The sequence below is a fragment of the Anolis sagrei genome, chromosome 2, assembly GCF_037176765.1.
Source record: "Anolis sagrei isolate rAnoSag1 chromosome 2, rAnoSag1.mat, whole genome shotgun sequence".
NCBI classification, from domain to species: Eukaryota; Metazoa; Chordata; class Lepidosauria; order Squamata; family Dactyloidae; genus Anolis; species Anolis sagrei.
In genome coordinates, this window is record NC_090022.1 from 260,236,945 (window position 1) to 260,260,382 (window position 23,438).

Here is a 23,438-nt window from a genome sequence, read left to right on the forward strand (position 1 = left end):
ATTACACAGAGTGCAGTAGGGATACTACAACATGAACTTCTGGTAGAAACTGAAAGAAACTACTCTGGATGTTCTTGTAAGATAAACAAGAAAAACTTAGTTGATTGCTTCAGGAAATCCACTCTATTATAGGAAAGGAGACAGGCAAAAGTTGACCAGACCTCACCTCTGAGGATGCTTGCCATAGATGCAGGCGAAATGTCAGGAGAAATGCCTCTAGAACATGGCCATATAGCCCAAAAAACCCCACAAGAACTGAGTGATTCCAGCCATGAAAGCCTTCGACAATACATTGACCTATACTTGCTTAGAAGAGCCCCTCAAAGATGGCTTTCATGTGTAAGCGTAAGTTAGGATCCATTGTTGGGGCTGGAGCTTCAAGGATGATCTTTCCAGACAAAAGGAAGAAAGAGACCAATGTCCTGAGAGATGGAGAAGTGATGTCTACAGATATGAATAAAGCAAAAGTCTTGAGCACAGAACAAAGAAAAATACAGAGGGGAGAAAGGAAAGGGCAGACATGATTAAGACTCCCCCCTCTCTCAAGCACCGATGCCTCTTTGCTTCCAACACATCCCTTGTGAGTATCTGGCAGACAGCTAAGACTGTGTTGTTTTGCATGGCATCCAGTTCTTAAACCAGGGGCGGCTACTTTGGCTGTATTCATTGTTTGTGTGCTTAAAACTATTTCAAGGAGTCTGTTTTTAAATATTTATTTTTATTTATTTATTGTTATTGTTTTTAGTGTTTTATCTGTTTATAAATGTAGGATCCCTGGTATGTTACGAGGTGAAAGGTATCTGTTGTGAATACATAAAAAATAAATAAAAATTTTCAGTTCACAGACTTGTTTTTTACATCCAGGAATATCTTGTTAGAGAAACCAACTATCTACGAATGCTACTCTGTGGACCACTAGATACATAACAGAATACAAGAGTACAATTTATTGGTTGTTCTCAACCCTTTCCTTATTTCTCAAGAGAACATCCTGTGACTTGGCAGTTGTCTTCTGTCTGTTTTCTCTAGGCAGCATCTCAGGATATCCCTTCTCTATAAACGGAGTTTCAAGAATGCTTCATTCTTGTTGAAATTCCCTCTCGTCTGTGTGATTCTGCTCTACTTACAAAATACTCCATAGGGCAGCTTTTGTCTTAGAAAATATGGGAATTATCATATCTTATATATGTATTCTTATTACTGGGATTCTGGTACCATGTAATAAACCTTTTTTTCCTTCTGTCTAGTTTTAAAGCTCAAGAAAGAATACAGAAATACAATTTCTAATGTATATCAAATACTATGGTTCTTTAGCATTAGCATGATATATCTACAGATCTGTTAGCCTATGTTTTACTGCCTTCAAATTATTTTTAAAAAGCCAACATGAATCCAAAAAATTACAAAGAATGTGTATTTCTACTTTAGAAAGCAAATGAGCATTACATGAAAATTCCTACCAATTTGTTAATTCTTCACCCCTTAACTCTGTCTTATATGCATTTTTCCTTTTTCACTATTTAGAGAGCCATACACAGTGTTCACAAAGCAAGTAGTGTTTGCCTAACTTTCATATTTCTATACTTTTATAATTTGGTTTCACTATCCTATTTTAACATTATTTTTTTTGTTAGGAAGTCGTCGTCTCTCCCTCCCTTTCCCGGTTTTTGTGAAGTCTAACATGATTATGCAGGTTGAACCTTTGTGGAATTCAATGTGCCAGCAAATGTTAAACTTGAAAAACCAAAAGAAACAAATACCAGAACTCTAGGGTCATGAAGAATGTAGAATCATAAAGATGTGACTGCTGTAATGGGAGTTCCATATAGGAAATATAATCTTGCTATATTCCGGCATTCTCTTGCTTCTGCCCAGATTTGAATTGCACCATCTGTCCTAGTAGCAACCAGCACAGACTAAGCTCGAGTCAGAATGTTTAAACCAACAATTGCTGGTAGCAAAAAACAAATGCGAATTTCTTGATAGTTTTAGTAGAATCTAAAGAAATATCTTCCTATCTGTCTTGCTCTCGCAGCTGGATTTTCTTGCCATCAAAGGGATCATTGTGTGGCTAAATTTCATTTCCCATGTAGTGTAGTATACCATCCAATCCACAATCGAATCACTGGCATGTTGTGATTGTGCCTGCAATCAATACATGAGGAAGAAGGAAACAGTAACTTTATGAGGGAAAGTGGCATTGAAGCAATAACACCAAACAAAAGAATGGTCCCAAACAGCATTTTAAAAGATGAATCTTCTTCCCATCAAAGCATTCTTAAGGAAATTACTTCTATTCTCCTCATCACTGCTATTTGTGGGCTGAACACTGAAAAGTGGAAATAGCTATCACAGCTGTAGCTTTATTCCTTTTCGCAGCAAACTCAGGTGGTTGAGTGCCTATTAATTTGGAACAAAATGAGACTGTAGATGAGTGTACACCCCTCCCTCCTGGAATCAGCCTAGAGGTCCAGGTTTCAATGGTGACAAGGAATACATTGGCATAGTTAAAACCGATGTACCACTATGCCTGTTCCTGGAGAAATTGGAGATGGCCTCAGTAATGCATGCCTTGCTTACATTTGGGTTACTGCAATTTTCTGTCTCCGGGACCTTGGGATTTCTTAAGCATAGCTGAGGATAGCATGGATGAGTGGAGGAGAATGTCCTGTTCTCTTTCCTTTCCTTTCCTTTCCTTTCCTTTCCTTTCCTTTCCTTTCCTTTCCTTTCCTTTCCTTTCCTTTCCTTTCCTTTCCTTTCCTTTCCTTGAATGCAATTTTCCTACTTTTTGGCAGGGGGTTGGACTGGATGGTCCACAAGGTCTCTTCCAACTCAAGGATTCTATCTTCTAACCCACTTGTTCCAAGCCGACTGTAAGAGTCTTGGATCGGAAAACTCATCTCAGGAGCTGAAGATACCCTGCAGTATTTATATTCTACACCCAACAGTTGGGTACCATTAGATTGCATTAGGTGGCATAAATCACAATTTAACAATCTTAAAGAAAAATATTTTCACTTATTTACCACAAAGCATTTTGTAGTACAAATAACCCAAACACACTTTTGTTCTGTAACAGCCACTATGAAAACAAAGCCATGCAGTCAGAGCTATACTAGGAATGTTATAGCTTGCCTTCTGTTGTAGAAAATAATACTTCAGAAGTTAATTTGTCAGGTAACTTACTGTGAATTCTCTTCCTTCTCCCCCCCCCCCCTTTTTTCCATTTACATAGCACCATCACTATAAATGGCACTTTATGTCATGACCAGTTTGTATAGGGAGGGTGGGGAGTTGCTAGATGGTCCAGCACAGGAGTTGGGGGCCAGCAGCTCCCAGTAGTTTGGCCTGCCTATCTCAATCTCTGTAGATGAGCCTTCAGCAGCTGCAAACACTCCCCTGCAAACTAGACAAGTTTCTTTAGAGCAGTGGTTCTCAACCAGTGGGTCCCCAGAAACTCCCAGAAACGCTAACAGCTGGTAAACTGGCTGGGATTTCTGGGAGTTGTAGGCTAAACACCTGGGGACCCACAGGTTGAAAACCGCTGCTCTAGAGGATGGTAAAACAAGCACATCTGAGCAAGCTACAGAGGGGTTAAACATAGCCATACCTCTAGAGCATAGGAAAGAGCAGGCAGGATATTGGGTCTCAGAGATGAGATGAGATGAGAAATTATCATGAATCAAGCACCAGCTGAAATTAAAAGTAAAAGCCTTCTGTGAGGTGACTCTTTTGAGGTGGATATTGCTACCTGGCATGAGTCCAATGCCTATTAGCTCATGTCTTGGGACCTGACTCTGTTGCTTCTCGGTTTGCTACTCAAGAACTTCTGGCTTCAATTTCTGGTAATCAGATTTCTTTCTCTGGCACCTTTGTTTATTTGAACTGCACTTTTCTGACTATGGACCAGACTTTTAGATATTCTACTGCTTTCTAAGGACTCTTGTAATCAGCATTTCTGACATTGGACTATTGACCTTGGGTATATCAGTGAATCTGCTTGAACTTTGCTGCTAAGCTGCAGCTCTGTCTAGGACACTTTACAAGTACAAAACAGCTCCCTAACAATCTAAATACGATATAGCGCACAAGGACCAATCTGGGAAGAAATCAAGTCCAGGAGATACTACAAGTGTACTTCACCCTCTGATACCAAGGCACTGGCAGTAGGGATAGATAGAAGCATGATGGAGCTGTATCTTCTTCTTTCCCTCTGAGGCCAAGGCAGTGTCAGTTGGGACAGACTGCAAGCCTTTCATCTCCTTCTGAAGCTAGACATAAAGGATTTATGCCTGCCTTTTCTCTCCCTCCAAAGGCACTGGCAGTTGTAATCTGCTTCTGGATCTAGGCATGATGGAATTCAATGAAAAGCAGCATGGTCACTAACATTCTGCTGAAAAAATATGAAAAGCATTTCCAAGACAGTATACGAAAGAAACTGTAGCTTTGAGTAAAAACATGCATATATTAATTGTCACCTATAGAAAGAATTACAATTCAATGTAAAGGAAACACTATGTATCTTACCATACAGGGTAGGATTTTGATCAGTGCCTATGTGCCTGATCAGTCTGTAGCTATATGTTGAAAGGTAGTTTTAGTATCCTTGCTTTCCTTCATATGTTTACTTATCTTTAAACTAGACATAAGGATAGCGACCTCAAACAAAGGTGCTATGAAACACAGGACTGTCTTCTATAAAGAGGACTCTAGCAATGCAGTAAAGGGAATCAAAAGGTGACCATTTTCATTTATTTTATAATAAAAACTTCCAAATTTAATAAATGGGAAAGAAAATATATGAGATTCAGGCAGAGACAGTTGATTGTGCAGACTTTCAAAGTCTGCCATTGAATATATCTGTATTGAGCCTGTGTATGGCAACGAGTTAAGGTTTCCCCTTCTTCACCTCCTCTTATATTTTAGCAACTACAGAACAAGGTCCCTGTACTACTGAATGCAGCTAGGGCAAACTGAGAATGCCATTTCATTTACTTTTTCTAAGAGCTCACCAAAATTTTCAAAGTTCTTCATAAGGGGCATGGAAATAACATGTGGGGGGGGGGGGGAATAAAACTACTAAAGTTTATTTATCCCCATTAGAAATATATGGAATTTTTAAAGAGTTAATCTGTTGGCCTCTAATATAATTGATTGATAGAGGATTGGAGAATACTGAACTTGAGAAATATCCTATTGCTACCCATGTAAGTGTTTTATAGGTCATAAGACACCTTTCTGCCTGAAGGAACGGACTGCAGACTTTCATCCCTGTCATAGCTTTATTGCTGCCACCTTGGTGGTCTGGTTAATTTTACTTCCTAACCCTGAGGGAAGATTAGATTCTCTCACACAAATCAACCGTAGGCAGATCAACTGTTTTAATGTCTTGAGTAAAAAATATTGACCACTAGGGGGATCAAACACAACTTTATTAGAAAAAGATAAACCATTGTTTAATGTTATCTTAATGTACAAATACCCGCTTTAGTGAAATGCTTTCTTTGACTAGACAAATAATTAATTGTAGCTTAATAACTTGTAGTGAAATCATAATCTTCTGGATGATCAGACATCATCAAAGAGGTCTTCAGGATCGCCACCATTTTTTTCTGCCTGTGTAGCCATTCCTTTTGAAGATACTTGCTTGTTTGACGATTTTGGTTTTGAAGAATCAACTCTACAAATTTAAAGCAGATAATTTAGTTATTTAAAACAAGACTAGATACAGACACAAAAAGGCAAGTATATATTTTAGTAGTCTAATAACAGATTATTTGCCTCAAACAGACAAGAGTTCTTTCTTCCACCCTGGACATTCCACAGATATATAAACCTCACTTGCCTAGTTTCCAAGAGACCTCACAACCTCTGAGGATGCCTGCCATAGATGTAGGTGAAACGCTAGGAGAATGCTTCTGGAACATGGCCATACAGCCCAGAAAATTTACAGCAATCCAGTGATTCTGGCCATGTAAGCCTTCGACAACACAATGAACATATTACATTCACTTGTAGGACAGAAAGTATGTTTTGCAAGTTATATTTCTTGTCTGTGGCAAAACTACCAATGAAATTATTCAGGTAACAAAAAGCTCAATGGTTACTTTTTCATCAAATTATTCCCCCACCCAAATCCCAGTTGACAATCTATTGACAAACTATTGACAATCACATCCATGATGCTACTACAAAGAATAATGCACACACATAACAAAAAGTTGGATGGATTTTTTCTGGTTATTTTTATGTTATTTACAGCTTGCATCTAATATTTTGACATTATGGGATAAAGCACTTGGTTTCTTGGAATTCTATACATGCTAACATTTGAGGGTTATTTTTTTAAAGCCTATGTCAATAATCTCTTCCAGTTCCTGATGCCTTCAAAACTCACATTTTAAATAATGAGATAAAACCCCTCATTTTGTAATGCTTTGCGTTTTGAAACGCCTAACCCCAAATTCCCTCAAATGGATGGAAATTGGCTACAAATTCTGGAAGGGCCAACTTTTTTGATCTCATACGGGCTACTGGTTTGGTCTCAGGGGCAATGTGGTCCCTAAGACAAATACATTAACATGTTTGAATTGCACATTAGACCTCAGTTTCTGCATGAGGCAGGGGAGGGGAGTATTATATTTAAAGATATCAACTGAAAGGCATGCCATGTTATAATTAGTAGGAAGACCAATGAAAGACCTCCAACTTAGCCCCTTTCGCCCAGTATAAGTTTCTAAATGAGAGATCAGCTGAAAATTCTTCTCAAATCATAATTAGGAAGATAGAGGAATAGATGGCAGAATGAATCATAGATAGCAGAATCCCCAATCAAATAGGAAATACTGTGGGAGCCTTTCAATTGGCACCTAAGTAAAATATTGTTCAAGCACATGTATTGAGCAAAAGTACTGGGTACTAGGCACACTTGATGTTGTCCCCCAAACAAAAATACAAGTGAATCGTTGAAGGATACACAACGGGATAAAAAAGGCATCACAGACTTTATTTGTTGGAAAACAAATTATTTGTTGACTTTATTTGTTGTAAACAACTTATGAAAGATTAATTTTTCAACCCCCCCCCCCCAAAAAAAATCCAGACATTACAGAGAGAAAGTTGTCTGCCCTTAGTCAGCAAAATCACAGAGTGTCACTAAGCAGGAACCTGCCAGACATGGCATAGAGCCAAGGTCCTATTAAACAAGCCTCAAAGAAACATCTGGACTGCACATATTCAAATCTTGCCTTGTGTGATACAAAGAAACAGCATTAGTAATAATAATAATTTTGGTGGTTTTCAAGGCATGGAAGTCACAGCTTTGTAAGTCTTTCTAGAAATGTTTGTGATAACAAAATCCTATATAACACCTCAAAAAGAGAGCTAAAACCAGAGTTTCTCAAATTCAGAGCTCTGCTAGCAATGTAAGCTATAGTTGTTCAATGTTAACTGCTGTCAAGCCAGCTTTCACTTATGGTGATCCTATGAGTAAGAGAACTCCAAGTCACCCTGTCATCAACAGCCCTTCTCAGGACTTTCAGACTCAGAACTGTGGCTTCCCTGATTGAGTCTATTCATCTCAAATGTAGCCTTCCTTTTTTCCTACTGCCTTCTACCTCAACAAATGTAATGTTTTTAATTTTGCTTTGTTTTGCAAGGTATTTTATAAGAGAGATTATAATGAATGTGATTTTAGGATTGTTCTCAATTTAAGATAATTTACTATATTGCTATATTCTTGTAGACTCGAGTATCTGCCCAGGATATTTGGCGATGGGAAATTCCAACATGTTAAGTTAAGCACTCTGCCTAAGTTAGTCAAAGTACAAAAGGCATGTTTTGAGGAGAACGTACACTAAAACATATTTTGTTTAATCCAGAACTCTTTCTCGTGTTTAATAAAGAATAAAAAAATATTTATAATGAGCTCCTTAAACGTAGAAAACAGTATTTTTTATTCCCAGGAAGTATATCTTTTGGGTGGGTAGGGAGAACAAATCATACACTGGTGGGCAGGAAGTAGACATCACATGGGCAAATGAATTACACCTCAATGACAGCATCCATACATATGGAAACTCCACTTCACATGGGATACTCTCCACATTAGGGAAAGGCCCACTATACTTCAGCACCATTCTATTTTAGCATAGGTTCCTGCTATACCTGAGCCAATACTATTAAAAATCTGCTGCTTTTCTTCCAAAACGTTTAGTGTACTCTAGACAATAATAAAGACTTTCTTTTCAGAAAATGTTGTTATCTGATATTCTACTGAAGTACATGTTAAATGTTACCAGAGTTCAGAATCCTCAGACTGTGTGAATTCCCATTGGCTTGCCAGAGGTCAATACTGTTGGAGAGACAGTAAAGTTGCTGTCACACTCAAGGGCTGTGTCTGACCTGTATCCTCAGACATCCATTCTTTGTCACCTTCAGATAGGAAAAAAAAATCAACTCTGTCTGAGGTCTTTGCCAAAAGTACCCAAATTGCTGGGCTGTGATTTGAAAGGCAGTAACAACACTGCTAGGTATTTGTTTTCTCAGCTGAAAATGAGCCCTACAAAACTCAAGAAGCAGATGTGAGACATCTCAATAGACTGAGCAATGTATTCAGTGTGATGGGATAATAGGAGTAGGTGATAGGATAAGTAACGGTGATAGGAATGAAGTGATCTGACAGTTAAAGCAACTTAAATACTCCTGTCTTCAGACAAAGTTCATAATTGCTACAGAAGAGTCAACTCTTTTTAAATAAAACCTGCAACTATCTACTTTTTGACATTCCTGGAAAAAAAAAAGACATGCTATATGCTACGATTAATAAGATGTGTATAGATGCTTTGTCTTTTTCTTAATAGCATTTTTTTCTAGAGGCAAAGGTTGACAAGAGATTAAATAAGATCTCAATATATGTGGAATACTTGGTTTTCGCCATGCCAATTAAATAAGATCTAAATACATGTGGACTATTCGGATTTCATCATGCTGGCATAGTCTATCATATCAAAGTCTATGCTGACACATTTATTGGAGTCTTGTTCTCAAATCCCCTGTGTGGGATTTGAAACATAGTCCATGTATTACGAAACACTTTCTTAGAAATTCTAACAACTACCTTGGAAAAGTACTTGGACTTGGTTATGTCCTTTACTCTGTTTCATTTATTCTCAGTTAACCATATCTCTTTTTGTATATGAAGAGAAATGGACAATTTCCCATGAGGAATAAATTCCTGGTCTCATACATTGAAAGTTTATATTCCATGTTGTGTTTCCAGAGTACCTTTATCTCCTTTTACTGTGCAGAATAGCATTATGTATGCCAATTCAGATGGGCATACACAATGCTATTCATATTAAAGGAATGTTCATAATGGAACATTCCTTTAATCTGTGTACATGATCTAAGACGCTTATCACATGAGCCTCCTCTCCTGTTACAATTGCGATGTGTGTAAAAATTATATTCAAGCAGGATTGCTTTCTTTCTTACTATACCTACAGGATCATTGTAGGTTTGGAGCATCTGTACACTAAAATTGCCATATATCGTATACGGCATTTCACACAGAAACACAGATGTAGAATACACCACTGTATTACAGTGCTATAGCATTGAGTATTGTAACACCACCCTCATTCACAAAGCTGTTTTTATAATACAGAAAAACTGTGTTACATTAAGTCTGTCATTATTTGTCTCACTTCGTTTTCAATTACTGCATTTCAATATTTGTCTCACTTTGTTTTCAATTACTACATTTCAATACTAATATCAAGTCAATACAGAGTTTATGGGATAGTATGGGGTATTTTAAATAGCAACTCTCAAGCAACCAAGAACTACATTTACCAATCTACCAATCTCCATGATGACAGTTAACTGAGAGACTATTGTAGTCAAATGCTAACATTCTACTCTGAGCGGTCTTGGACCAAATCTAAGGTAAAAATAAATCTACATTAAACATATTTTAAAATATACTTTTAAAAATCCATATTTTAAACATTTCTCAGACTTTCTCATACTGGTTTGGGGAAAAATCCTGCCAAGAAATACAGCCTACATGGAATTTAAAAAATACACTTGGATCACATACTTATTAAGACTAGTAAAATGGTCCTTATAAAGTTATTGTTTAACTCAGTGTTTCTCAAACTGTGCTTCTCCAGGTGTTTTTGACTTCAGCTCCCAGAAATCTGAGCCAGTTTACCAGCTGTTAAGAATTGTGGGAGCTGAAGTCCAAAACATCTAGAGGAGCACAGTTTGAGAAATTCTGGTTTAACTTATGAAGCAATAAAGTCATCTGTATTTCTCAATATGCCATGGAAATCAAAGCTTACAAAAACCGAGGAACAATGACGAGAGTGAATACTGGATGTCTGCCCTCTTCTTCCTCTCATGTAGCCATAAGACTCATACAGGAGCAGGAGCCAGGGCTCTTTAATGATAGGTAATGGTCTGGGGAGAAGGCATGGGTGAGATGCCAGAGGGAAGTAACAGTTAGTTTAATTACAGTCCTTATACAGCTACTTGTGGAGAGTATGTGGGGAATTTAAAATTCAGAAAGGGATTCAGCAGTACTTATCTACTAATCAAAACTACACCTGCATTGTAAGTATAGTGGGCATCTGGAATTTTCCCATAAACAAGATCTGAAGGCACTAATTCACCAAAGGGCGCATGCAAATTCCAGACTGAAGACTTCACAATGCTTTTAGATTTATTTTTGTTCAATTGTTCAATTAATATTGGAGTAAGGGTTAAAATGAATTCACTATAATACCCTTGGATATAGTTTGCAATTTTTTAAAAGCTCAGTTACACAAAAATTTACTGCCAAGTTTTTACTGGTCCAAATTTTCCTATATTGAGTAGAATTCAACTTAATTGTGTGCATATTGCAATTACATGCTATAGAGAACATAAAGAATGAAAAAAGAAGACTGAAGAATAACTAGACGATACTCATTTTCATGCCTTAAGTTTTAAATCAATCCAGCATTTAGCTGCCTTACTCTACTCAATGTTATGATAACTAAAGAGTGTCCTGGAGATTATTCTGTTTGGATTTTATAAGGCAATATTCTATGGTGTCTATCTGCCATTTGAATGGCTCCCCCTTTCCTGTATTTCACTAAATTTAAGCCAAAGGTTTGGATGTCTCTTCAAAGGAGATTTTGGGAAATTACAGGTTACAAGAATGGAAGGGAAAGTCCTATTACTTGAGCAGAATTATGCGTGTCCCATTATTATATTAAGTGAATTAACATAGTGATATGTAGGCTTCTATATATAGTTATAATACTTACAACACTTTCTTCTCGCTTATCAACACACTCAGGCTTTGAGAATTAAATATGTACACCATAAAAATATCTCTAGGCCTGATGTGTTAACAAGAGACATACATTCCTGTGGTTCATTTACACTTAAGCTCATTCCTGCATAAAGAAACTCGACCACACAACTTGACTGAGAAATACTTTTGCAGCCACTGTCTCTATAGGGAGAAAAAAAGGATCCAATTACTTAGTCATAACCACAAAAGTATACACAGCACAACTATTTGGTTTGCCTAGCTGTTTAGACAAGAGCTTTTACAAACCCAGGACATTATAAACTATCCAGTAACAGAGCAAGATTGACTTTTCTACTTAGTTTCTGGTTATATTTATAGCTATATGATGATGTTCTATAATTCTTCCCATTATAGAAAAACTACAGAAGCTTGAGAAAACTCAATTATAATAGCCCCTTGAACAGCGTTAATTAGGAATATTAGCAAAATTAATTGTGAATATCTTATTAAATATATGTAGGAGACAAGCCATCAAGAAATACCTTTGCTGACTTTTAAAATAGACTGTTCACTTTGCTGGCTCACAAAGACAAGTGTTTTGGGCACAGACATCACCTCATTTCCTTTATATTTTTCCTTACCTGCTGCTGGTAAGTTACCATAACATTTCCTGCTGGTTCATAGGGAATGTTCAAGACCTTACTCTCTCAGGGCTTAGAAACAACCTTCGGACCAGAGTATCTGAAAGATCATCTCTCCCTATTAAGCTCCATTGACTGCTAATACCTTTCCAGGCACAATTCAGTACTGATTTTGACATATAATGCCCTCTATGACTTGGGTACAGGTCATTTCAAGAGCAGTGTTTCTCTTTATGAACATTTGTCTTTATGAACATTACAATCATCAGGAGATGATCTCTCTGTCCCACCACTCACTCGAGATCATTTGATGGAAACAAGACAAAGGGCTCTTTTGGTGGCTGCTCTCAGACTCTGGAACTCTCTTCCTAGAGGCACCAAAATGGCCTCACCCCTGCTTGCCTTTCATAAGCAAGTAAAAACATTCCTCTGCCATTGGGCACTTATGGACCGATATGGAGTGGCCTTCTGGTGATGGTTTGACTGGGATTTAATAATTTTAATGACATACATGGTGTAATTATTTTTTTAACATTTGTATTTCTATTTTAATGTATTCATATTGTTTTAATTGGAATTTTTTTTATTGTTAGCTGCCTTGAATTCCTACACTGGGAGAAAGGCAGGATAAAAATAAAGTAAGCAAATAAAATATTAACAAATATCACAGTTAGTGAGTATTCAGGAGAGAGCCTCCTTGGTAGATGCTCCCAGACTGAGGCCCTTTTTACACTGTCATATAAATCCAGATTATCTGCTTTGAAGTGGATTATATGGCAGCATAGACTCATATAATCTAGTCCAAAGTACATAATGTGGATTATCTGCATTGATAATCTTGATTATATAGCAGTGTAGAAGAAGTCCAAGAGAACCTCAATTGGCCTCCTTACTGCTGACAAGTTCTCCCTCCATATTCCAACTGCCATTGCTCTGGTTTATGAAGGAGAAAGGAGATTCTGTTTTCCTATTGACTTATTTAGATTGTATGTCTAAGGGCAGAGAATTGTCAAAATATGATTGATAAGCTCCTTTGAGAATATTTTTTGCAGAAGGTCAAGATATACATATAATCAATTTTGGTTGATTGGTATTTATGATTTTTAAATGCACAATCTTTTATACGTCGATTTTTTAAAAAGGTCCACTGATCTTACTTTGACTTACTATTAGGCATATAAAATGGCAGTCAAAATGGTTTCATGCACATAAGGTTGATAGCAATCAATAACCGATGCATGAAATTTAGCCGAATTGTTCACAATGTCAGTAAGGTAGGTCATTATCATCTGAGAGAATGAGTGCTTCAATATGAAGTTTTTGTACCAGAAAAGTATGTATTTTTCTGTCAAGAATGCTGCCATGAATTCTTCATAAACTTTCAAAGAGTAAATTATTTTACTTGGACAGAGGTTTCCTGCCTGTAAACAAGACAGAACTGACAGAAGAGTGCTTTGTGAATTGTAACTAGACCGGTGAAACTTCTATTACTGAATAAACCATCTAATAAGACTCACTCGTGCTCCTCCTGCTACAGATTTAATTCTCTCTTGATAGAGCGAACAACGTCCAGCTGAAAAAGTAATGTTTGAATCGGAAATGTTTTAAGTGACTTCTTGTGAGAGTCACATACCTGTCAGTTTTTCATAGCTCATCATGAAGATGCAGAATCATTACTTCTGTGTAGGGAAAACTGGTCAAACCTATTATCATCTGAAAAAAAAGCCCTTGCCTTATACTTACCTTCAATTCCAAACAAGCTATGAAACTCTCCTCTCCTTCTGGTTTTATTTGGCTGATCACACTAGTATTTAATCTGTCAATTTCTACAAATTACATGCCACCAAACACAAGTACTATCAAAAGCTACCTACTCTATGGTATTATACTCTTTAAATATTTGATATAAACCCCCAATACAACATAAATGAAGTATTTTTATTAACATGCTTGCAGCATTGCACCAATCAGTGACATGGCTAATTCTACAGATTATGAGACAATGCTAATTTATGAGAAGAATAAAGAGATGAAAACTGAACCTGTATTGATATGAGACTGAAACGTGAATGGGAGTGTTTAGGATCCTAGTAAGAAAATAGAAGAAAAGACAGCCTTACTTGTTAGCTAAAGCTGTGATTGATGAAATTAATTGTTTTCATGATGATCTCTGTGGTTTATTCTATGCAGCTTTCACACCTTCTTCTCATGAAGGTCATTATATCAATGGAAATCTAAATAAATAAGTCACAGCATCATGTAGACCAGATGCAATTCATGCAGAAATAAGCCCAAGTGTTCCACAGATGAAGCATTAAGGGTAGCATCACTCTTGTCTTATTAGTAACAGTGTCTCCTATCTGAAAATGCATGCTGATTTCAAGCAATTATTTTCTTTCTGTCTTTCCCCCAACACAGGGAAAAGCAAATGGATGAAATTTCTCAAACATCAATCTTTCACTTAAGACCTTTACTTTCCTCTTGTGAAGAATAAATAGCCATCACATGTTTATGATTTACAATTGCATGAAATGCTTTCATCTGCTGACTTTCATTAACTAGGCATGTGTCAGTATTTACATTATAAAACCTGCTTTTAATATACATGCAAGATATGAAATGTAAGATGTGAAAACATGTTATCCAGTTTACACACTGAAGTAATCTTCTGTGGAGCAAAATAAATAAATCCAAAGAGACTTTAATTAATGGGAAAAGGGTTAAACAAGCAAAATGTACTCACTAAGCATTTAAAAAAGTTTTATATTGATTATTTTTCTGTGCAATGAATCCAAGGGTAATTAAATTGTGAAGTCAACAAAATATAGTTACTTTTGTAAAAGTTATACTGGCATTTATAATTTACACATGATATGTGAAAGCACTAGGTTTCTAGGATCACTTTGACCATGTCACTCAGTTTCTCATAGAAGTCATAATGTTAAATCTATAACCATGATCACTTAAACATCGTATGTGTGTAATTTGACATGGCACGTCTACATACCACTGGTGCTCTGTCTCAGCTCGCATGAGAACTACTGGACTCTTCCCAAACACATTGCTTAGCAAAGCCTGATGAACAGGTGAATCCTTGTAGGGAAAACACCCAGCACTTCAGCATCGCATCTGCCCAGGATATAAAGCAAGCATGGGCAAACTTTGACCTCCAGGTGTTTTGGACTTCAACTCCCAGAAATCCCAGCCAGGTTACTGGCTGCTAGGAATTGTGGGAGTTCAAGTCCACCTGGCGGGCCAAAGTTTACCCATGGATGTATCTTGACACTACACTGGTTGGCCGGCTGTGCACATAATAAATTTGTTTATTGACAAGGGGAATGGAGCTGGCAATAGTCGACATGGCAGGCTACATTACAATCTCCAATTTTAAATTATATTCCATACACCAAAATAAAAGCATGAAAGCTACCTTGACATTAAAGACAACAGATTCCACAATCAATAAGAATGCTGGCTTCCCCAGATCATTATGATCATGTGATTTTTTTTCACACACTAACTTTTTATTAAATTTATAACCATGAGCTAGATTTTAAGAAAAGTGTACTCAATGGAGCAAATTCTGCAGCTAACAGAAAGTAAGTAAGAAAATTCAGTAGTATATTTCCTTCATCCAAATAAAATGCTAGCTTATAAAAAGATTATCAGAGGGAGGTGATCAGGAAGACATAAATTCATCAACAGCAGCAGCAGCGCCATAAGACAGAAAATCCTCTATTCTATTTCAGGACCATAAAGTATCTAGAAATGAACTTGACCGAAGTCATGGTTTCTATTGTCACAGAACATCAGGGGGTTGACAGGCTTATCAAAAAAAGTAGTAACTTTGGAAACTGTACACAGGATAAGACATGGTATTATGTTCATTGTTTTTGCTAAAAGCAGCTGGAGATGCAAATATAATGTACGAGGGTTATCTGGAAAATAAGGTTACAAGGCACATAGCTCTCACGGGGGATTTTCGCAGAGGATGTTGGTATCACTGCAGTGTAGCCGGAAGCCAGCAGAAGAAAATGAGCAGTGCTGGTCATCAATAGCTCATCAACTGGCATTCTGGTGAGGGTTAGAGATGAGTGTCCTTTATCAGTTTCCCTCCAAGAGTGAAGTTCGCACTGTAATACACTACCTAAATGCTAAGTACATGAATGCCCCTGCAATTAATCGCAAAATCATTTCAGTTTATGGAGAGGATGTAATGTCAAGACAGTATGTGACAAAATGAATATGGAATATATTGTGAGACCATGAAGAACCTTCCCAGAGCCATCCAAAACAAACGTCATGGGATGTTGACGGCGGGGGCCTGTCTCCTTCATGACAATGCATGTCTGCACATTACTCATGCAACACAAGAATTGTTGACTTCATTTGGTTGGGATGTTTTAATCTAACACTCTCACAGCCCTGATTTCGCACCCAGTGACTCCAATCTAAATTGAAGGAACATCTGGGTGGAAAACACTTTTTTGATTATGACAAGGTGAAAATTGAAGTGACAAACTGGCTGAAAAAAGGTGGAGGGAAACTTCTATGAAACAGTCATCAAAACCTCATTCCACGGATGACAAAATGTATTGAACTGAATTGTGATTATGTGGAAAAATACTGTAATAACTATGCTACAATCATAGAATCATAGAATCATAGAATCAAAGAGTTGGAAGAGACCTCATGGGCCATCCAGTCCAACCCCCTGCCAAGAAGCAGGAATATTGCATTCAAATCACCCCTGACAAATGACCATCCAGCCTCTGCTTAAAAGCTTCCAAAGAAGGAGCCTCCACCACACTCCGGGGCAGAGAGTTCCACTGCTGAACGGCTCTCACAGTCAGGAAGTTCTTCCTAATGTTCAGATGGAATCTCCTCTCTTGTAGTTTGAAGCCATTGTTCCGCGTCCTAGTCTCCAAGGAAGCAGAAAACAAGCTTGCTCCCTCCTCCCTGTGGCTTCCTCTCACATATTTATACATGGCTATCATATCTCCTCTCAGCCTTCTCTTCTTCAGGCTAAACATGCCCAGTTCCCTAAGCCGCTCCTCATAGGGCTTCTTCTCCAGACCCTTGATCATTTTAGTCGCCCTCCTCTGGACACATTCCAGCTTGTCAATATCTCTCTTCAATTGTGGTGCCCAGAATTGGACACAGTATTCCAGATGTGGTCTAACCAAAGCAGAATAGAGGGGTAGCATTACTTCCTTAGATCTAGACACTATGCTCCTATTGATGCAGGCCAAAATCCCATTGGCTTTTTTTGCTGCCACATCACATTGTTGGCTCATGTTTAACTTGTTGTCCACGAGGACTCCAAGATCTTTTTTTTTTTTGTAAGTTTTAAGTTTTGTAAGTTTTATTAGAATACATTCATTCTTTGTAATTTAAAAAAATCTTGTAACCTTACTTTCCGGATAACCCTTGTATTTCTCCACCAGATGACTATTATGTAGGAATAAGGCTTCTTTTTAAGACACTGAATTAAGGCAGTACACATTAGTTTCTACTTTTGCTCCATGAAGTCTACATATACTTAAATATATGCCAAATCTGCAGCACAATGGTAAACAAATGATTCTCATATTTAGGAATTACATACATTTAGGATAATTGTCCATGTAGTTCTTAAGAAGATTTTATTTCTCATCATGCAATCATATGTAGGATTAGGGAAACTGGAGGAATAAACAGAGGCATACTAATTTCTCTTTTAAAATAGTATTAAGCTATGCACTGGAAACTGTTTTTCACACTGGAGCAAAGAAGAGATGTGTCCCAAGTATAATCAATCAGTCCATTATATGAGGCACAGGGGAACTTTCATAAAAATACCATCAATAGTATTGGCTGGTGAAATTGGCTCCAATTCTCTTCCCCAAATCACGAGAGGTAGCCAAAACAGCAACAAAAGGAGTAATGTGTGTGGCAGACAAGAGGTTTAAGGAAATAAATTGAGATGAAGTTGCCAGCAGACAGCAATAGTTTAATGCAGTCTCTTCTAGATAGAAGACAGCTGTATTCCTAAATCTATGACAGAGAACCCTACTTAGGTTTTCTAGTCATGAAAAGTATCTGGCTGGAGGTGTTTGCAATCATGTTCTAGAAGCAGCTACATTCTTAACAAATATACATGCTGGACAGATCAGAAAAACACAACACAGATCGTGAGACAATCTGACCATGCACTGCATTCCTTCTCTACCTATTCTTGGACTGCAACTCCCAGCAGTCCTCCACAGTCCATCCACTGTGAAATATTTTAACAGGAATAGTAATTGTTAGAAAAAAAATCCCCAAATATACTTTACCAAACAAATCTGAACTGTTTTCAGATAAATTCAGACTGCTTAGTTGAATACAAATGCACATAAGAGAGCATGAGGGGATGAAAAAGGATTCCAGCAGCAGGATGCTCTTTTGACCAATGTAAAAGTCTGTGTGTAGCTCTTTATAATGATGCAATGAATGGTGAAACTAATAAACATAAAACTGTAATTTAAGATAACACTGTCCAACTATGATTAAATCATCATTTTAACCTTCTTCAATGTAAATGTACTTAAGTACACTTCCAATACTCACAATGGTTTATTTTAACTATATATATTGGGGGAAATGCTTTGTGTATATGAATAAAAAAGAGTGGGAAAGACGCCAAGAGAGGAGGACAGGAAGGTGCGTGCTGCGTCAAGAGCAAAGAAGAGGAAGGTGCACGCTCCGCAAGAGAGGAGGAGAGGAAGGGGAGCTGGGTTGCTGTACGGAGAGGTGAGGGTCCTGGCAGGAAGGCATGGGGCTGAAAGTAGTCCTTCTTTTACCCTCACGCCTTCCCGCCAGGACCCTCACCCGAGGATGTGGACAAGATACTTGGAGGAATGAGGCCCACCACGTCCATCCTAGACCCCTGCCCATCCTGGCTTCTGAGGGAGGCCAGAGGGGGATTGGCTGAGTGGGTAACAGTGGTGGTGAATGCCTCCCTTCGGGAAGGCAAGATTCCAGCGAGCCTAAAACAGGCTATCATAAAGCCGCTGTTGAAGAAGCCATCACTGGACCCCACTAAATTAGACAACTTTCGGCCTGTTTCCAATCTCCCCTTCTTGGGCAAAGTCATGGAAAGCGTGGTGGCCTCACAACTCCAGGTATTCTTGAGAGACACGGATTATCTGGATCCGGCACAGTCTGGTTTCAGACCGGGGCATGGTACCGAGACGGTCTTGGTCGCCTTAGTGGATGATCTGACAGGGGGAGTGTGTCCCTGTTGGTGCTCCTGGACCTCTCAGCGGCCTTCGATACCGTCGACCACGGTATCCTTCTGGGGCGCCTTGCGGAAATGGGCCTTGGGGGCACTGTTTTGCAGTGGCTCCAGTCATTTCTGGAGGGCCGCACCCAGAAGGTGTTATTGGGGGACTCCTGTTCCGCACCACAACCTTTGACTTGTGGGGTGCCACAGGGTTCCATACTGTCCCCCATGCTGTTTAATATCTACATGAAGCCGCTGGGTGAGATCATCCGGAGTTTCGGGGTGCGGTGTCATCTGTACGCAGATGATGTCCAACTCTGTCACTCCTTCCCACCTGCTACTAAGGAGGCTGTCGAGGTCCTGAACCGGTGCCTGGCCGCTGTAACGGTCTGGATGAGGGCGAACAAACTGAAACTAAATCCAGACAAGACAGAGGTACTCCTGGTCAGTCGCAAGGCCGAACGGGGTATAGGGTTACAGCCTGTGCTGGACGGGGTCGCACTCCCCTTGAAGGTGCAGGTTCGCAGCTTGGGTGTGACCCTGGACTCATCGTTGAGCCTGGACCCCCAGGTTTCAGCGGTGACCAGGGGAGCATTTGCACAGCTCAGGCTCGTGCGCCAGCTGCGCCCGTATCTCGGGAAGTCTGACTTGGCCACGGTGGTACACGCTCTTGTCACATCCCGCCTGGACTACTGCAACGCTCTCTACGTGGGGCTGCCCTTGAAGACGGACCGGAAGCTTCAGCTGGTTCAGCGCGCGGCAGCCATGTTACTAACTGGAGCGGGTGGCAGGGAGCACACAACGCCCTTGTTGTCCCAGCTCCACTGGCTGCCGATTTGCTACCGGACCCAATTCAAGGTGCTGGTTTTGGCCTACAAAGCCCTAAATGGTTCCGGCCCAAAATACCTTTCCGACCGCATCTTGGCCTACGAGCCCACGAGGACCTTGAGATCGTCTGGGGAGGCCCTTCTCTCGATCCCGCCTGCCTCACAGGCACGGCTGGCGGGGACGAGGGAGAGGGCCTTCTCGGTGGTGGCCCCCCGGCTGTGGAACACTCTCCCTGCACACATCAGACAGGCGCCTTCCCTCATGTCCTTTCGAAAAAGCCTTAAGACATGGCTGTTCGAGAGGGCATTTAATTAAGTGCTAAACAATACGGTAATGAGAACTGGAATGGAACAAGGAATATGAGACTGGCTATGATTCCACTAAGAGACGAAGCGGATTTTTAGTGTAGTCTGTAATTGTTGTATAGTTTATATGTTGTTGAAACTAGCTTTTTTGTAATTGTCTTTTATGTGTACTGTACACCGCCATGAGTCGCCCTTATGGGCTGAGAATGGCGGTTAATAAGTGCATCAAATAAATAAATAAATAATAAATATAAGCCGAGGGGGGCTTTTTCAGCATAAAAAGGGGGGCGAAAAACAAGGCTTATATTTGAGTATATATAGTATCTTTATTTTTAAGTGAGTCAAATTATGGAAAACATTAATTATTTCATTGTCTTCATCCATTGTATTTTGTTTGCTTAATATTCAACTGTATTTCTGTTCCACTGTAAACTTGTCTATGCACTTCCTTCCTTGACTTTCTTTGGTAGGTGTTCCAATCTTTTCCAATTTTCTAAACATACAATGTTTTCTTTTCAGAAATTCCTCAGTATGCTCCATTATCGTCTTCCTTTTCTGAACCCAACTTGGACATTTGTTGTCTTGCTCCATATATATAAACACTTTGTTGTAAAGTTTTGAGCATCACTTTGCTCACATGGGAATTTAATCCAGTGGTCTGGTAGTTACCGCAGTCCCTGGTGTCAGCATTTTAGGAACTAAAATGTATCTTGAGGACTTCCAACTGGTGGGCCAATGTTTTGTTTTCCATATTTGTTTTTAGTTAGTTAGAATTTGTGTGGTTTTTGTCTATGTTACTTGAAACAGCTGTATTGGTGGCCCATTAACTAGTTATACATAATTTTACTCCCTTCGATTTCCCTCCTGAATCATTTATTTCTGTAACAACAAAAAGTTGTTTTTTCATGTGTACTATAAAGTGTGTGCATGTTTTGTAGACTAATCTAATGAAGCAGCTTAGTTTTGTTATGTGTGGAGTCACTGATCTGGAGTTCCTGAATCAATCTGGGGTTAAAATGGGAAAAAGGGTTGTCCAGACAGAAGTATCAGCTATGCAATGTAATTTAAGCAATTATCACCTTGAATTGGTTCATGTGCAACATCCCAGGGCAAATGTCAGTATCATCTATACAACATACCTGTAAAGTGACATGGCAAGTCAAAGAAAGTACAAAAGGCCTTTGTTCCAGATTGTGCTTCTAGGCAGAAGTCTTTGGAGAATATGTTTAATTTAACAGCTCACTGATATGGTTTTTTTGTTGTTGTTTCTTCACTGAATGAAAGACATTCAGTGTTGTCTAAATGTCCTCATGCACAAAAGAAGATCAATAGAAGACAAAGAAGACAAATTAAATCAAGATAAGAAAAATGGACCAAACTAACTGATTAAATCAAGGAACACAGGTGGATCAATTGCTTCTTAGATGCCTGTTCCTGTTTCATAAATTCAAGTTAACAAATTTGTGCATAGCTAAAATTCCCAAAGTAACTTTCAGAGTTGCTTATTTTCCACCCAGCAAAGATGAATCTTTGAGGAATGGCATTCAAAGCATGGGTTCACAAAAGCTAAGTCACTTTTCACTTTTTCAAGAAGGTATTCAAAATTTAACATGTGGAGACTATGCCTAATCTTCATTTATACGACAAGGGCTAAATAAAAATTGCTGGATCAGTCCTCTCTTAATATAGTACTGTGGGAAATGAAAAACTTGATTTAACATCTATTTCCTAAATTCTGTTTGCTATACAAATGGACAAAACATTAGGGCATTAAGACAATTCCTAGAATATTCATATGATTCTTTATGTTTCTGCAAACAAAGTATTTGCAACGACAACCACTGGTCTTGTAATTTAGTTGCTTTCTTATATTAATCTCTTCAGTGCACAATAAGCAAATGCTAACGTAATCTAAACCACAACACAAACCAACTAGTCATTAAAGAAATTAAAAAGATAAGACATCTTAAATAACTTCGAATTAATTTAAGTGAAAATGGTTAAAATATTTATTATATTGAGATTTTATGAGTGGGCTCCTGAGCAGCATGTTTTTGAGGAGCACAGAACTCTTCATTTGGGAGAAAGGAGAAGTAGGTAATCTTCTGAGGAGAAAAGTATTTTGAGTTAAAAGCTTTTACATTGACTTGAATTGGCAAAAAGTCTCATGTAATAAAAACTAAACAAAAACTCTTAAACTAGCAGGATATTTTTCTGTACTAACAGAAGTCTAGCCAGTACACAATCAAACAAACCCACATCCTGACTGTATTTTATGTCTCCTGGGCTTGTGAAATAGCACACCAAGAAAAATTAGTCTATTGCAAACCACTTCTGTTCAGTTACCTAGAAACCATCCAATGATGCCCTTATGGGTGTTTTATGTTGCTCATTTTAGCTCTATTTTTTCCTATATCCTTTACTAAGATCCTTTCTAACCTAACCTAATGATGGGCAATCAGCTGAGCTAGAATATCTAGCATTCTCTATAGAAAGTATGCCCAAAAGTATGAAAATCAGCAAGAAGATGAAGTGCAGGGACTGTTGCCTGATCAGTTGTTTCATTCTGGCATAAATAAATACAGGCTTTATAACAACATGAATTACATGGCCATACAACTGCTTAGTCATCTCACAAGGGGTGGGAATGAACTCCCAAGGAAACAAAAATGATCAGAGCACAATCATTTATTACTGTATTTTTTGCTGGAGAAGCATTCCTTCTTAAAAAAAAAATCTCCTCCATGAGCATAATATTTTCAAGAACAGCAACAATTTAAACAAAGTCCCATACAGCAATTCAGCATTCCTGCATTTAGCGAAATAAATATTTCGATAGGTTAAGAATTATATAAGAATTCAAAACTGTAGTGTCAAAATATCTTGAAATCACTTATGCTGCCCGTGACACTTTTGCAAAGGGATTTTAACTGGAAAGACAGAAATCTCTCTCTCTATATATATACACAATGATATTTGGCCCTGAATGTTGTAGAGGGTTAATGATAACCATCAGCTTTCCTTCTCTGCTCCAACTCTACATTTAGAAAGGTAGAAAAATTATTTTCAGTTTGGCATCACCACATTAGTGTCTTGGTATAACAGCAGTCTCC

At 38.4% G+C, this 23,438-nt stretch overlaps 1 protein-coding gene across 1 annotated transcript in view; it reads right to left on the bottom strand.

Moving 5' to 3' along the window:
• Positions 1-5,411: 5,411 nt before the first annotated feature.
• The window catches only part of XRCC4 (X-ray repair cross complementing 4), a 110,520-nt gene continuing 92,493 nt past the window's right edge, over positions 5,412-23,438 (bottom strand). The window contains exon 8 of the mRNA XM_060761733.2: positions 5,412-5,680. Within this exon, the coding sequence (XP_060617716.2) occupies positions 5,569-5,680 (112 nt within the window). The 3' untranslated portion in view covers positions 5,412-5,568. The remainder of the gene's footprint in view (positions 5,681-23,438) is intronic.